Genomic DNA, 17698 nt, shown 5'->3' on the forward strand with positions numbered 1-17698 from the left:
ATAGACAGTATGCAATGTTAATAATTTTCAAAATCATCGCGCTTCAGCAGACAAAACAAGAAACATTGTTGCAAAAAACGATTGCATTCATATACAGTACAGTGGGCATGTACATAACACAACAGGGAAACTGCAACGCTTACATCTTACTGTATTATGTATACAATTTAAAAAAGTCATCAATCTTCTTCTGCTTCCCATTTTTACCTTTTAACACAAACACTTCAATCTCGTCTGCTACACACGAGCTAGCGTCTGAAAATGAAAATGGCTCTGCTACACGGGTGCTGGGCACGTAACCAAGTCACCTGACCAAGTCGACCAATGGCGCGACTGATGGCGTGACACGTGACCAAGTTGACCAATGGCGCGACCGATGCCGTGTCACGTGACAAAGTCACACGGCCAAGTCGACCAATAGCGCGACCGATGGCGGCTCATGTGACCAAGTCGACCAATGGCGCGACCGATGGCGGCTCACGTAACAAGACACGTGACCAAGTTGACCAATGGCGCGACGGATATATCGATATAAACAACAAAAATGGCCGGCGGGGGATGAAAAGGAGCACCGTAATAACCGGATTATCATAATAACCGGGTGTCGTACTAAACGGTACTAATTATACATAAAGACTAGAAATGTGCAAGGGAAATGAAAATAGTATCGTAATAAGCGGTACTATCGATATAACCGATATCGATATAACGAGACTTTACTGTATATATATATATATACAGTAAAGTGTCGTTATATTGATATTCTCGGGAGTCCGAAAAAATATCGATATAACCGGGACTATCGATATATCCGATATCGATATAATGAGACTTTACTGTATATATATATATATATATATATATATATATATATATATATATATATATATATAGCGCCTAAATTAGTTTGCTGACGAAGTTTCTTGGATAAGAAGCGAAACGTCGTACACCTTCAAAGATGTACAGATGACGGCTGAAGAAACCTTTTCATCGATGGACCACTCCTGTACGACTGAGAGCTTACACAGACAAATTGAAACAACATATTTTTATCCATTTATTTTATGAGTAAACCGGGAGTACTGCTGATGTAATGATCATTGTTAATACATTTTTTTCAAAAATTTACCCTTAAAAATTAAACTTTTGAGTATCAGAATTAGGAAAGTAGGAAAAAATAGGCTCCCATGATGAACATTTACGGAACCCGAAATTAGTTACCGTGTTTTCCCATTGGGTAATTAACGGAACCGAAAAATTGTTACCCTGAATTTACGAAATCCTCAGGCCTGCACAGGGACAATTTTGGAACCTTCAATTAACCTACCCTGGAGAAAACCCACACACAATATGCAAACTTCACACAAGAAGGCCTGAAATCGAACATGTGACCGCTGAAGCGGAGGGGCTAACCAGTTGCCTATCATGCCACCATTAAAAATAGTTGTGTGTTTGTCCCTGTGTGCGTGTGTGCATGCGTGCGTGCGCGTGCATGTGTATGTGTATATGTGTGTGTAGACACCCCCAAGGAGCTAACGGAGGAAGAGAAGCTGCAGGTCCTGCACTCTGAAGACTTCCTGGCCTTTTTCGAACGAGGCAGCAGGATTTTGGAGCGGGCGCTATGCGAGCAAGTAGATGTTTGCTTTGATTACAGCGGGCAAGATCTGGAGGACAAGGAAGGGTGAGTCCCACTCAGAGGGAGAGGCTCAGCAAAATGGGGGCATGAGATGAAATGTAGGACTCATAATGCATCCTGTCCTGTTCAGGGAGCTGCAGGCAGGTGCCAAGCTGGTTCTGAGCAGACAGTTTGCAGATGAGCGCTGGACCAAAAACAGAGTGGTTACCTGTCTGGACTGGTCTCCTCAGGTGGGTGTGGAACACAGGACTATGTACCATTTTTAAACACACCTGGTCAACCCGGTGCACCGTGATCTGCTTCATCGCACTTCATTTATTGTGGGTTCACTACATCACATTTTTTTCTCAAGATGTATATTTTCCAAACATTTCTACACGGCTGTCATCGAATCCATCCTGTGTTCTTCCATCACCGTTTGATTCGGGACCGCCACAAAAATGGACAGAATCCGACTTAAACGGACAGTTAGGACGGCGGAAAAAAAAATCATTGGCACCACCCTAGCCACATTCAAGAACTGCAAGAATCCAAACAAGGGCGCAGAATATCCTACTGGACCCTCCGCATCCTGCCCACCACCTATTCCAGCTACTCCCCTCAGGCAGGCGCGACTGATCCATGCGCACCAAATCCAGCAGACATTTAAACAGCTTCTTCCCCCAAGCCATTAACTCTCTTCTAAACAGTCACCACAATAGAAGTGTATAGTGCCTCAATTTTTCTCATGATGATACTAGTGCAGCGTGTTCTACCGGTGACAAATTCCTTGTGTGTTCTCCAACCTTGGCAATAAAGATGATCCTTATTCTGATTCTGATTAAGAAAAAAACAAGCACAGTGACACATGCATGATTGGTTTCCTGTGCATCATCGACCTCCGACTGCATGAGTGAAATTATGCCTTGTGCTGATTGGCTGCTTGCGTCTTTGCAGTCCCACTCACCAGCTTTCCTATTGACTCTTTCTGATCAGTGTCTCATCAGCTGATGACTTATCTGATTAGTGTTTCTCATGCTGTTGTGTTAGAGCAGCCGTGGTCAAACTACGGCCCGTTAGGTTTTTTTAATCCGGCCCGCCGAACTTGTCCAAATTATAGTAAAAACCGTATCTGAAACTCATGACACAAAGTTAGCGGACCCCAGGGCAGGCAACTTTTCAGAGTTGCCTGCCCCATTTTTCACAACTTGAAACACAATAAGACGACAAATCGCAAAAAAACAAACCGGCCACAAAGATGCTTGCCCCATTTTTCACAACTTGAAACATAATTAGACGACTAATGGCAAATAAACAATGGTTGCAAAGTATAAAGGAATTTTTTCAAATTAAGGATGTACCTACCACAGATGCTTCCTTGCTTAATTTATGTTAAATATCCCTTGCTGAAGATTTTGCTCCAGTTGTCGTTTGTCCGCAATGCAGTGATCTCGTTGCGTTCTCTGCTACAAGCAGACTAAGCGCCTTTCAAAACTCTCAAGGACACTTTACAGTCACGGGATAATGTACGTTTACGTTCTTTTGAATCTTTCTTCTGGGGCTGACGTTCTGTGCATCTGCTTTGGAAAATGAGATGCAAATGCTCGGGAAAGTCTAAAGCAAAAAGCAGGCTTCCGGTTGACTGTTGTGCCAAGTATGCACATTTCTGCTGCAGGTCAGGATATTTAATACAGCCTATGTCTGTGTGCTTTGCAACGATACACGTGTACTGTTTGCGCGTGAAGGCGAGGGCGTCCATGGCAAGTTTGTAGAGCGCTCGGTCAGGACAATCCATCCATGATTTTGCGGAGTTTAACACAAGTAGATATTATTCTGCTTGAGTATTTCGTTGGGGCGGCTTGCGAAGAATCATGTCAGGACAGTACCTTCCTCCCCCTAAATGACTGAGAGACAGCACATAGAAAAGAACGACAGGGACAGAAAGAAGAGGTGAAGACAAAAAAAAGAAGAAACAGCCTTCCTGTTTGACATTTTCTCACCGCACTTGCATGGCAGGCCGATTGAACACTCCTAATTGTCATGAGGTGTGAGTGTGAGCGTGATTGTCCCGGTGATGGGCTGGGAACCGGTTCAGGTTGTCCCCCGCCTCCTGCTTAAAGAAAGCTGGGATAGGCTCCTGCACCCCCCCGCAACGCAACAGGAGGGAGCAGCAGGTTGTGTTTGAGAAATTGTATTAAAATAAAGGTCAGCAGGAACAAAATCTAAAACATCAAAGTCATTCACACAGAAAAAATACAAAGTATCAAATAAAGACCAAGAGTAAAAGTCTGCCAAGATTAAACAAACACATGCACAGCATACAATGCATACAACTGCATACAAAGCATACAACAAACAATGACCCGACACTGGATGGTTGTGCCGTGTCACTGATTAAAACGACCAGCACCTGCGAGGCTGCAGGCAGGGCTGATCCGAACGTGGCAGTCCACCACTGATCGGGACGACCAGCACCTGTGCAGGTGCAGGTGCAACGGGTGCACCCGTTGGTCGCCAACCAGATCATGACAGTACCCCCCCTTCAAGGGACTGCTTCCAGAAGTCCCAACAGTCTCCCAAAAGGTCCAACTTGCCAGGGAACAATAGTGGAGACGGCAAACGCTGCCTCTCCAGCATATGATGGGCGGCGGCCCGATGGGAACGGGACTCGACCTGACGTGGACGTGGGCGCGGCATGGATCGTCGTGGGCGTGAGTGCGATCCCTTTTGCACGTTCACGCGACGACGCATGGCTCAACGCGGACGTCGAACTGCCAGGCGCAGAGTGGCACCCCGGACGGCCATATGGGACCAGGTCTCGGCCGGACGCCGACGTGGGCGTGAACTGCCCGGCACCGGGGAAACGAGACCAGTCCTGAGTCGCTCCGGGATCCAGCGGTGAGTGGGGGCTTGGACTGACGTTGACGCGGACGTTGCACGGCCCGTCGTGGATGCGACTCAATTCAACCATTCAGCACGACGACAGCGTGGCTGGACGTGGGCGTGCACTGCCAGACACCCAGTGTCACCTTGGACGGCCACCTGGAAGGAGGTCTCGGCCGGATGTTGACGTGGACGTTACGGCTCGTCGAGTGACGCAATTCTAACTCGACGAGGCGTGGGCTAACGTGGACATTGCACTGCCAGGCACAGAGTGGAAATGAGACGGGTCTGTTGTATCTGCGGGATCCGATGGTGGGTCGGGTAATTCTGTCACGGTTTGCAAGGTGGTGATGGCAGGTGCGGATCCCAAAAAGCAGGCAGGAGGGAGCAGAAGGTTGTGTTTGATAAATTGTATTCAAATAAAGTCACTAGGAAAAAAATCTAAAACATCAAAATCATCTGAACAGAAAAAATACAAAGTATCAAAAGAAAACTAAGATTAAAAGTCCGCCAAGGTTAAACAAACACATGCACTGCACACAATGCATACAATTGTATACAACCGCATACAATGCGTTCAACATCATACAACAGTGAATCAAACAACAATGACATTCAATAATTACTCGACACCGAATGGTCGTGCCGGGTGTCCTTTTGAGTGTCACTGATTGGAAACGACCAGCACCTGTGCAGGTGCAGGCGGGGACGACAGCACCCCCCGTTGGTCACCAACCAGATCATGACAAGTGGGGATAAAGCGGTTCGGAAAATGAACGAATGAATTAAAGATTGAATATATATGTGCACAGCTGTTGTCTTTGTCTCAAATATTTAAAGTACAAATGCCATTTACATATTTTAAATGCACTGGTGGTCACATACACTTACACAAAAATTCGTAGGGCATAGCCAACCCTCATAGCCAACCCTCCTTGGTGGTTTTTCACTAATCACATTCCCTATTTACCACCATAAGTGAGGAATCACTGTATGTCCGCAAAATTGGCTTCCAAAGTGATTTGTCATTGAGCCAAAGTTTCAGCCCGCCCACCCTGTTAGGGTCATTATTCATGAAGCAAGAATCAAAAGTAAAAACAAAAATATTCTTGAATCTTTGGGAGAAAATGTAACTGCCCACCCCGAGAGGCAGGCAGGGGTGAAGAGGGAAGAGAAAGTAGGGGCTTGTTGGGAGCGCTTTTATAAAGACGGACAGGATGTCACGTCATGTAAAGATAGACAGAATGTGATGTGGTGATAGGAAGTCCGAGAAAATAAAACCATGTGTAAGGAAATAGAAAAGATGTTAGAAATGTGTTTGTATAGCAAATTGCCCTAACACACCTGCAGTGTACTTTTTTATTGGGCCACTTTTAAGTCAGGGTATTGAGATAATTTGCTGTTAATGACACTGACCTAATTCTCTGACTGCGTTTCATCAGTACCCAGAGCTGCTTGTGGCCTCCTACAACAACAACGAGGACTCTCCTCATGAGCCTGATGGAGTCGCACTCGTCTGGAACTTGAAATACAAGAAGAACACCCCAGAATACATCTTCCACTGCCAGGTTAGACGCAGTTCACATTCTGATAACAGCATCGAATGAACAATGCAGAGTACGTACATCTTGTAATTTTGACTGTTATTTTCAAGAAAATATAGTAAGGGGATATTATGATGTTAAAGACCGAAATTCTTTGCTGACGTATAAATTACAGTGATACCTCGGCTTACGAACACTTTAGCTAGCGAACTTTTCGCCTTACGAACGTTAAATTCGCGACAATATAATCTTGGCACCCAAACTATTTTTCGGGAAACACACGGAGCACCACAATGAGTGATGTGTCATTTGCGAATGCGCCGGTTCTTGGAGCTTCTAACAAGGAGCTGAAAATGGCAGCCTTTGTTTTCCTCTATTCCCCGCCCCCAGTATTCGATTAAAGCCGCATGTGATAGGTCAAGAGCCGTGGTAGAGGAGGGAGGAGACACATGAAGCAGGACACACGCAGCAGTGAGTAGCGTTACAGAAACACACACACACACACACACAGAAACGACAGAGCTTGAAACAAAACAAAAGTGGAAAAAAAAACAAAAGTGAAAAGATGAACACATGGATAGAAAACACAGTGAAATTTGGACTCGTTTCAACTTTATTGCTAGTTCAAAGGCAGAGTGTAGACTGCAAGGTTAAAATATCACATCAATCAGGCTCCACAAATAACCCGCACAAGCCATCTGTATAATTTGAAGAGAACCTACAAGCAAGGAAACTAGCTATTAATGAAGTTTCTAGTGTGTCTGCCTGCATCTGTTGCTGTTGTAATATCACCACTTCTAAAATTCCTTGAGACATGTTATACAAAAAGCTATCCATTTCATCAAGCCATCAACGACCATCACAAAGGTCAATAAAATGACTGAAATGAATGAAAGAAATACACTGCACAGTATAATAAAGTCACTTTATTTACATTTGTGATGGTCATTGATGGCTCTTAATTGACACCTGTTGATTTCTGACTTGTAAGGTCTTACAAAACTGAGGCATCACATTATCATTCATCATGTTGATGATTCTTATAGCCTTTTCTGAATGGAACTGTTCAATAAACGCCTGCACATCAATTCCTGGATGGCCTGCTTCTGCTTGTCTTGGATTGGATTGGATTGGATATGCCTTTATTAGTCTCACAGTGGAGAAATTTACATTTCACAGCAGCAAAGTGATGAAAGGAATGAAAGTAGAAAAACAAAATACATGAGCTGCTGGAAAGGCAGCCACTCTCGCGGCGCCGTCTTGAAGTCAAAAGAACAAAAAAAAAACTAAATAACAAATAATATGACAGCATAGAGACAATATGACAAAATAAAGACACAGAGAGACATTCATTCTTCAGAACTTGGTGTACCCTCTTTGTGATGACATGAAACAGTTCTAGATGAAAGAGGAGAGGATCAAAGCGTCTTTCCGCCAGTGGATCAGGGACATCATGGTGGAATGTGCATGTCAACTACAAGCTAAATGTTGAAAGCAAACACGCAGCTGTAGCATCCATTGACGAAAAGAGATTGTCTCACATCTCCTGTTCCACATAAATTTGCTTCAATTCCAAGCCGCAACAGTTGCACATACGCATCGGCGCTCTGCGCTGACGCTCCTTTCTTCTTATTGCGGGTTCCTCAAGCCATGCATCCATCCAGCCGCAGACCGTCCAACGGCACTGACCTTTCCGCTAAACAAAGCGGGGCTGTGAAGATGCTGCCCATGACAGGCGCAAAAAAGCACAATGGCCCCTTTGGTGTCCAGCGATGGCAGTCGAATGGCAGCGACATTCCTCCCATTCAAAAACAGTACTGGCATATTCCAAAAGGCGCAACCGCTCAGCACAGTCTCCTCCTTGATGAATGTCGTGGTCAAAAATGCTGAAAAACAATCCGTGTCCGTTCCACACGATGCACAACAACACAAAGTGACAAAAGAAAACACAAAACAAGACAAAAACAACCAAAAAAAGCTCATGAGAGCACTTGCTGAGGCTGCCTACTCGGGCGCCATCTTGGACTTCTTCATCTTGAAGGCAAATCTAATCTTCTGTGTTGATGACCTCATTATGGTCAGCAACAAGCTCCTCGATGTCATCTGCATCCACTTCGAGTCCCGTAGGTGCTGGCAGAGATTTTATGACAACAAAAGGCGCGAGTCCGATGATTCCACGGACGCGGAATAAAACGCGACAAAAGAAGGCGGGCGGGGCGAATAAAATGGCACACTCACGATCGGAAACCGGAAAGCAACAAACTTACGCGATCGCGTCTAACAATCACCTCGTGCAAAGCAAACTGTTGAACTTGCCAGCACAAGACACAGCGCGGCGCGATGCGTCGTAATCATGTCATTGGTGAGGTGACAGCGACTCGTTGAAATGAAATGAAATTGTGTCGAGCGAGCAGCTGTCAACTCACACGTGACAATTTAGCGTGACTAATGACACACTGTTCTGGTGTGTGTGAAAACACGAGCTCTGATTGGCTTACCATGACACATGACTCTACCCTTTAGCCAATCACAATCACTTCTATCGCAACATGCCAGGGCATGCGTTCAAGTGTAGCAACACAGAAACGTTGGCAAGTGATGTCCCTGCTCATTCAGTTAGACCACAGGTGTCAAAGTCAAGGCCCGCGGGCCAAATCCGGCCCGCCACATCATTTTTTTCTGCCCGCGAAAGCAAATCAAACTTGTTAAATTCCATGATGATTGCTAAAATCGGGAAAAAAAAATCCTATTTTTGGATGTCAACCACAATAAAAGTCATTATTCTTGACTTCAGATTTGAAAATGAGTAGATCAGAAGGTATTCTGATTCTGATTCTGATTCTGATTAATTTGCTGTGTGCTCCATATGTAATATTTGAAGGGATTTAAACATTCTAATGGGTTCCCCAAATTCATAACGGCCCTCGAGAGGAAACCACAACTACAATGTGGCCCGCGACAAAAAATGATTTTGAGTTAGACAATGCTTTCCAAACAGCCTAGAGCAGGGGTGGGCAAACTTTTTGACTCAAATTTAAGAGAGGGGCCGGGCCAGGAGCATTTGGAGGGAGTGTTTGGGCCAGATATACTAAAGCATTAAAGGACAACCGACGTCTCCGGACAAGTTGTGTCCACAGTTTGTCAAATCTCTTCAAATGACTTCTACTGAGTGTATTTTACAAAGATTCCACCGCATATAGCTGTATTTTATGTTTTAAGACTCGCGCTGAATATTCCGGAAGTCTTGTTTTTGAGTTGGTGACGAGTCCTCACGTCACGTCACTGAAGGAACGCCGCTGACCGAGAAAGGACACACTGTAGCAGTCCTTTGATCACGTCAATGTATTTTGCGGTACTTTGTTTGGTCTGAAAACTTCATGTTGATCAGAAAATGTTAAGCGAGATGGCAAAGACACAAATAACAAACATAAATGTCACCCAGGCAAATAGTACGTTTGTAAAGAAAATAATTATGAATAGGATTTTTTACCTTTGTGGTGGTCAGCAGAAGGTGCAGGTGGACGGAGGAAGGAAATTTATTGTTTGGAAGGAGTCCCCTTCCATAAAAACTTCGGGGAGCTCTTCTGTCTGAGGGGTGCTCACACGTTCAAATCTCTTTGCTACTGTCACGTGCGAGTTGACAGCGGGGGGCGGGGCTGCCTCTCCCGGCCGCCCTCCACCTGCTGTCAATTCTCTAATCACGGACACGGGGCATGTATACGGTTCGTGATCACCTCGCCAATGCCGGATGATTGACTCACTACTCACGGTAGAGAGGCGTCTCGACCGTACCTGGATTCTTCCTTCGATGTGCGAGTGTATCCGGTCCGAGGTATTTTCCCCGCGTCCTGTAAATTTATGTAATCTTCCGGGATTGCGTAATTTCGCACCCTCGCCATTTGCTTTTTGCCATAGTAAGTGGGTCGGATCACCCCCTGCCTTCTTACTCGCTGTGTTTTCTTTGATTTGTGAATAAACATCCTGCTTGGTTAGTACGTCTCTTTCGCCTGCTTTGGGATCCCAAGCATTCCACTACGTTCCGACGAGTCAGCTGCCGTCACTCTCGCTCGGAATGTGACCGCTACGGATGACTCGGCTACAGGATGTTCTTTTCTCTTCAAATATCTATCCAATGATACTTGCTCTCACTCCCATAGCCACATCACTAGATGTCACAGCCTCCTTATTCCTTAATATCGTACTGATCGTAGATTTCGCCACACTGTATTTCCTAGCCAGGTCAGACACTTGCACACCTCCTTCATATTTTGCGATTATTTCTTTCTTAAATGCAATAGTTGTACGCAGTACTTTTCTTTTTTCACTTGTAGCAGCACTTACTTTCTTTGGAGGCATGATTAGGGGCTAAAACTCTTCGTACACCGAAATTAGACGCGAGAGCAAAACACAGCACGCCCGCAAGCGACAACAGTTGGTCACGGAGAGAGCGATACACCCGTACGCCGCTCAGCACCCCACCCTTGCGTAAGCACTCTCGCGTCGTACCGCCGTTCGAACTCCAATTGATGTTCGAACTACGAAGCAAGAATATCTCGAATATTTTGTTCAAACTCCAATTTGTTCGAACTGTGAGTCGTTCGAAAACCGAGGTACCACTGTGTGTGAATATATATATATATATATATATATATATATATATATATATATATATATATATATATATATATATATATACAGTAAAGTCTCGTTATATCGATATCGGATATATCGATACTATTTCTATGCACGCACGGAGAAAATTACATGCAAACAGGGTCGGATATATCGATAGTCCCGGTTATATCGATATTTTTTCGGACTCCCTTGAATATCGATATAACGAGACTTTACTGTATATATATATATATATATATATATATATATATATATATATATATATATATATATATATATATATATATATAACTGATTCTTAACAAACGCGTACGACAATTTTCTCCAGCATGACAGCATTCGGGAGGGGGAGTGGTGTCCGCCGAGGCGGGATGGGAGGGTGACCTCTTCTGGCTTCTCCGTTAGCAGGGAGAGCGATTCTTTGACAGCTCGCATGGACGTCTCTTCCTGTGTAATGGAAGTCCGGTTCAGCATCTTTTTCCAAAAAAGACCGGTTTCATCAGCATTAAACACTCGATGAGGAACAAAGCCTTCTTCTTCCACCATCTTGAGAAATGATTCCTTGTAAGCTTTGGCTGTTTTATCGTCAGAACTGGCTGCCTCTCCATGACAAATGGTACAATGAATCCCTGTACGACGCTTAAAGTTCTCGAACCATACGTGGCTAGCCTTGAAATCATCAATGGATGACGAACTTCCAGGTTGCCTCTTGACGATATCCGAGTGAAGTTGCCGTGCTTTCTCGGCAATAATTTTACCCAGTTCCTCATCAATTGTGTTCTGTTTAGTTGGGTTGATAGCTTTTTGCACCAAGTGTCTCAAGGAGCTCTGGATTGTACATCTTCGAAGTTGTGATATTGCAACAGCAACAGATGCAGCCAGACACTTACGACCACAACCGCCAGACCCTATTTTTCAAATTTAATTCAACGCTTGCATCGCAACACGCGAGCAGCCCGGCAATGCGTACGACAACCGAAGGGGGGAGTGTCAACCGACGCCGGCAGCGGCGCGGTCATGACAGAGCCGAGGCGGCTGGGCGTCGGCGCTCAGGCGCGCGGGATTGCCGCGAAGAGAACGCCGCGTTTTCTTTGAGACAGTTCGTACTGCTTCGGGACGAGGTGGCTGGTGGGATGCGTCGGCGCCGCAGACGGCCGCGGAGAGTGGGGTAAGACTGGGCAGAGGCAACCGGTAGAACTCTAGCTATCCAGACAAACCCGCCCACTCGCCCCCATGGCGTCCGAATCAGATCTTTTGCAAGTCATTTAGCACAGAGTCTCTCCTCAGCATTTTGAATGGATTTCGACTTATGACCATTTTGACTTACGACTGTTTGCTCGGAACGGAACTTGGTCGTATGTCGCATATTATCTTTATATGTGAGATAAAGCTTGAGTGTTTTGTGTGCCATTTTTTAGTCAGAGGTGATGTCAGCCGGCTTTGCTAAGTTTCACCCCAACCTAGTTGTTGGCGGCACCTACTCAGGACAGATTGTCTTATGGGACAATCGCAGCAACAAGCGAACCCCGGTCCAGAGAACCCCACTGTCTGCCACCGCACACACGGTAATGCCCCGTCATCGTCGCTCAACCTCCTACAAACGCCGACGCGGACTCTCTATACTCGGTTCTTGATCAGTTGTTGTGCCGCAGCATCCCGTTTACTGCGTGAACGTGGTGGGAACCCAGAACGCCAACAACTTGATCAGCATCTCCACAGATGGCAAGATGTGCTCATGGAGCCTCGACATGTTGTCCCAGCCTCAGGTATGAGCATTGCCTGTCCTTTTTGAAATCCACAGAACACAATTTGTTGGGAAGAGTCTTTTGTATGTATGTATGTGTCCCCCTCCGACAGGACAGTCTGGAGCTAGTATTCAAGCAGAGCAAGGCAGTAGCTGTCACCTCCATGGCCTTCCCGCTCGGCGATGTAAACAACTTTGTCGTGGGCAGCGAGGATGGGTCCGTCTACAGTGCCTGTCGGCACGGGAGGTGGGTGCTCATCATGCAGCCAAAAAACTGGACTTCTCCTTGTCAGTACCAAATCCAGCCTACACAAAGCAAACATTTTCTCTCTCAACATTGACAGTCCAACCGTGTCCCCCTCCCTTCAGGTCAAGAGCCTGGCGTGTCATCCTCCATCGCTCACTATCTTTCCACTCCCATATAAATAACATAACTCGGTCTGCATATTTCCACCTCCGTAATATCAATCGTTGCTGTCCCTCTCTCACCCCTCACTCCACTGCTATCCTTATCCACAGTCTCGTCACCTCCCGTATCGATTATTGTAACTCACTTCTTTTCGGTGTCGATCAGAAATTTCTCCATAAACTCCAACTAGTCCAAAATTCTTCAGCCCGGATCATCACTAAAACCCCTCCTTTCACCACATCACCCCTGTCCTCCAGCAACTCCACTGGCTACCTGTTAAACATCGGATCAAATTCAAAATACTTCTGTTTATATTCAAAACCATCCATAACCTTGCCCCCCCATACCTTTCTGACCTTCAAATTTCTATTCCCTCTCGGTCCCTCAGATCCTCATCCTCTCTTCACCTCTATGTGCCTTCTGCCCATCCCACCACAATGGGGTGCAGAGGTTTCAGCCGCTTTGCTCCCAAACTCTGGAATTCATCTGTAATATTGACTCCCTTCCTACTTTCAAATCCCACCTCAAAACGCACCTGTTTAAACTTGCATTCATGGTCTAGTTCAGGGGTGGGCAAACTTTTTGACTCGCGGGCCACAATGGGTTCTAAAATTTGACGGATGGGCCGGGCCAGGAGCATTTGGAGGGAATGTTTGGGACCGATATACTAAAGCATTAAAGGACAACCGACGTCTCTGGAAAAGTTCTGTCCATAATTTGTCAAATCGCTTCAAATGACTTCTATTGGGTGTATTTTACAAAGATTCCACCGCATATAGCTATATTTTACGTTTTAAGACTCGCGCTGAATATTCCGGAAGACTTGTTTTTGAGTTGGTGATGAGTCCTCACGTCACTGAAGTAACAGTCCTTTGATCACACAATGTATTTTGCGGTACTTTATTTGGTCTGAAAACTTCGTGTTGATCCGTGTTGATGGCGAAATTAGAAGGAAAACACATAAATAACGTGATGGTGAATCGTTGTGTGTTGTGACAAAAATGTTGAGCCATTTCCACACGGAAGATTGTCGCCATCTTCTGCCTTTTTTGGGTGCGACATCCCCCCCTGATGCCTCAAAATGACACGGAATAAATTCTTTAATCGATTGCAAACATGTATGCTTTCCTCTTCAGAACTATTTCAATAATATTCATAACTGGATGAGTAACAAGAAAGCATCTTCTCTGAATCTGAAGCCATTGTTTTGATTCTCGGCGTGACACCACGAACAAGGGGGCGGGACTTTCTGAAACTGACCACTTCTGTCATGATCTGGTTGGCGACCAACAGGGGGCGCTGTCGGCCCCGCCTGCACCTGCACAGGTGCTGGTCGTCCCGATCAGTTTGGCGACCAACGGGTAGCGACGTCAGCCCTGCCTGCAGCCTCGCAGGTGCTGGTCGTTTTAATCACTGACACTTAAAAGGACACCCGGCACGACCATCCGGGGTCGGTTCATTGTTTGCTGCATGCATTGTGTATGCTGTGCATGTGTTTGTTTAACTTTGGCGGACTTTTACACTTGGATTTCCTTTGATACTTTCTTCTGTTCAGATCATTTTGATGTTTTACATTTTTGTTCCTGCTGACCTCTAATTTAATACAATTTGTCAAACAACCTCCTGCTCCCTCCTGCCTGCTTTTTGGGATCCGCACCCGCCATCACCACCTTGCAAACCGTGACAACTTCCGGTTTCGATTTTTTGAAGTCATTTTTATTGGTGTTTTTCATTTGACTAAAAATATCATACTGCATGTTTTGGGTATTTTAGATGCTATAAAACATTTTTCTGATGTCAGTTAGGAAACAAAAAAGTGATGTCGGTTGTCCTTTAAATCTAGTGTGTGCAAACCTCATAGCACAGTAAGAACACTACAACCCAATTTGGATTGGATTTGCCTTTATTAGTCTCGCAGTGTAGAAATTTACACTTCACATCAGCAAAGGGATGAAAGGGATGTTTTTTGATTGATTTATTAACAGTCCTTCAAATGTGAAAAAAAGCCCTTATCAGTTCATAAATTTGTCTCAAGGAATATGCAAGATATGGCATTTACATACTATTTTGCAGATACTGGGAGGAGGAAATGTAAATAGATTAAAATAACATACGCACTGTGATTTATCAAGATTGCGTCGTCTGTTTTAATAAGTTTCAATGGAAAGTGGAAAGTTAAAGAAATCAACATTTATTGAAAAAAGGAATCACATTCAATACATATTGTTACACAACGAAATACTCAAGCTCAATAATATCTACTTGTGTTAAACTCCGCAAAATCATTGATGGATTGTCCTGACCGCGCACTCGACAAACTCGCCACGTACGCCCTCGCTTGCCTTCATGCGCAAACAGTACACGTGTATCGTTGCCAAGCACACAAACAGGCTACTTACAGTTTAAATTTGCATACTCGGCAGAGCAGCCAATCAGAAGCTTGCTTCCTGCTTCGGACTTTCCCAAGAACGCTTGGGAAAGTCCGAAGCAAAGTCGTGCGTTTGCATATAATTTTCCAAAGTAGATGCACAGAACCTTAGCCCCAGAAGATAGATTCAAAAGAAGCTAACAAAATTTGTGTCGCTATAAAAAGTAAATTTACATTAAACCGTGACTGTAAAGTGTACTTGAGTGTTATGAAAGGCGCTCAGTGGCTTGTAGGAGACAACGCAGCGCAAACAACGCATTGTGCACAAAGACTGCAAAAGACAACTTCAATAAAACCTTCGGCCACGCATATTTTCCGTAAATTAAGCAACGTAGCGTTTGTGGTAGGTACGGCCTTAATTTAAGAAAAACCTATATACTTTGCGACAATGTTTTTTTTTGCGATTTCTCGTCTTTCTTAATGGCCGGGCAGGCAACTTTTCAGAGTTGTCTGACTTGTCCGCTAACATTTTCAGACTATCAGACACTGTTTTTACTATAAATTGGACAAGTTCGGCGAGCCGGATTAAAAAGCCATATGTGGCCCGCGGGCAGTAGTTTGCCCATGTCTGGTCTAGTTCAATCAGCTATTTTATTATTTATCATTTTACTTATGGTTTTATTGTTTTGTGCTTTGTTTTTTATTGTAAAGTGTCCTTGGGTGTTCTGAAAGGCGCTTGAAATTAAATGTATTATTATTATTATTATGCAGGTTTTCCAAAAAACGGATCAGGGCAAAGTGAATGGCTTGCTGGCATTGTGTGTGTGTGTTAGACTGGTAAGAGTCAAGATGGTGGAAGTGTGGACTATGCACCCACACCCTCACCTTAATCTCTACCTTTGTGCAAGCTTCTTGCCCCAATCCCTCACCCCTTCCATGAAAACCCAAAGTCCTGTGGCGATGTGGAATGGCGGTGGGCACAGGCCAAGGATGTGGCTGGAAGTGCCTAGCCAAACCATGCACACAGGCGGCAATGGAGTGATGGTCGTTGATAGTGCGGGATGGAGCAGCGCATCTCCTGGGCAGCTTCCATTGTGTCTGAGCAGCTCCACACTGCTCACCCCTGTGATGGGGAAGGACCTAGAAAAAGTGGTCTAAAAATTGTCGGGTCTCCACACTCCGGACGGTAAACCGCAATCGTCGGAGCACCCCCCTGCGGTCGAAACTTCAAAAAACAAATCACAAAAAAACTCAGCATTGCTTCGTGGAATGTCCGCACGCTGTTGGACCTGGCTCAAACCGCTGAGAGGCCCCACCGGAGGACAGCACTTGTAGCCATGGAGCTCGCAAGATACAACATCGACATTGCAGCCCTCAGCGAGACCAGACTACATGGAGAAGACTCCCTGACAGAGGTTGGTGCAGGGTATACCTTCTTCTGCATTACGGAATCCCCTATTGGCATCAATGAAAGGCTGATGACCTGGCGCATTCCCTTGGCAAAGGGACATTTCACTACACTCATCAGTGCTTACGCACCAACTCTGGATGCCAACCACATTGTCAATGACGGGTTCTACAGACCTCTGGACACCATCCTGCAGAAAACTCCGGCCACGGATAAGCTGCTCATCATGGGAGATTTCAATGCTGGGGTGGGCATGGAACACCTTGTGTGGAATAAAGTTATTGGCCAGCATGGAGTGGGAAAGATGAACACCAATGGCCTTCGGATCCTCTCCCTCTGTGCAGTGCATCACCTGGTCATTACTAACACCATCTTCCAAATGAAAGACAGGTTCAAGACCACTTGGCAGCACCCCCGCTCCAAACATTGGCACCTCCTGGACTATGTGATTGTCCGTCAGAAGGACATACAGAATGTCCTTGTCACCCGTGCCATGCGTGGAGCTGAGTGTTGGACTGACCACCATATGGTCAGATCCAAACTCCTTATATGCATACATCCCCGTCGTCCAAGGACAGCTCCCAATGGAAAGCTCTGCTGCACAGCACTGACCAACCCCACCATCAAAGCCAACCTTCAACGTCTCCTTGCCGGAAACTCTTCGGAGAGCTCCCGTCAGAGCTCTTCGGGGTGAACGCTGGGGTGAAGCAGGGCTGTGTCTTGGCTCCAGTGCTCTTTAATATCCTCCTTTCTGCTGTCACGTGCCTATTTCACAAAGACATCTGACATGAAGATGGCATCCGGGTGGACTACCGCCTCGATGGAAACCTCTTCAACATCAGACGGCTCCAGGCCCACACAAAGACAAACATCTGTGAACTTCAGTATGCTGATGACTGTGCTGTACTAGCTCACAGCTCACAATCTATGCAGCATGCTCTCAACACCATTTCTAGCTTGTACCTGTCTTTTGGTCTCCAGATCAACATAAAAAAAACAGAGGTCATGTTCCAACCGGTGTCTCCAACTCCCACACCACCCAGCCTTCACATCAATGGCATTTCACCTATCTTGGCTCCACTTTATCTTCCA

The 17698-nt window shown here is 45.4% G+C and overlaps 1 protein-coding gene across 4 annotated transcripts in view; it reads left to right on the top strand.

Annotated features, from left to right (window-relative positions):
- Positions 1-17698, top strand: part of LOC148891984 (dynein, cytoplasmic 1, intermediate chain 2a-like) — a 35090-nt gene that overhangs the window by 11076 nt on the left and 6316 nt on the right. For all 4 annotated transcript variants that reach the window (XM_089007973.1, XM_089007975.1, XM_089007974.1 and 1 more), the window contains 6 exons: positions 1519-1681; positions 1767-1866; positions 5941-6066; positions 12096-12242; positions 12330-12443; positions 12535-12668. In XM_089007973.1, the coding sequence (XP_088864099.1) occupies positions 1519-1681; positions 1767-1866; positions 5941-6066; positions 12096-12242; positions 12330-12443; positions 12535-12668 (784 nt within the window). The remainder of the gene's footprint in view (positions 1-1518; positions 1682-1766; positions 1867-5940; positions 6067-12095; positions 12243-12329; positions 12444-12534; positions 12669-17698) is intronic.

Source organism: Hippocampus bargibanti, linkage group LG11, assembly GCF_051943395.1.
Source record: "Hippocampus bargibanti isolate YZ-2025 linkage group LG11, ASM5194339v1, whole genome shotgun sequence".
NCBI classification, from domain to species: Eukaryota; Metazoa; Chordata; class Actinopteri; order Syngnathiformes; family Syngnathidae; genus Hippocampus; species Hippocampus bargibanti.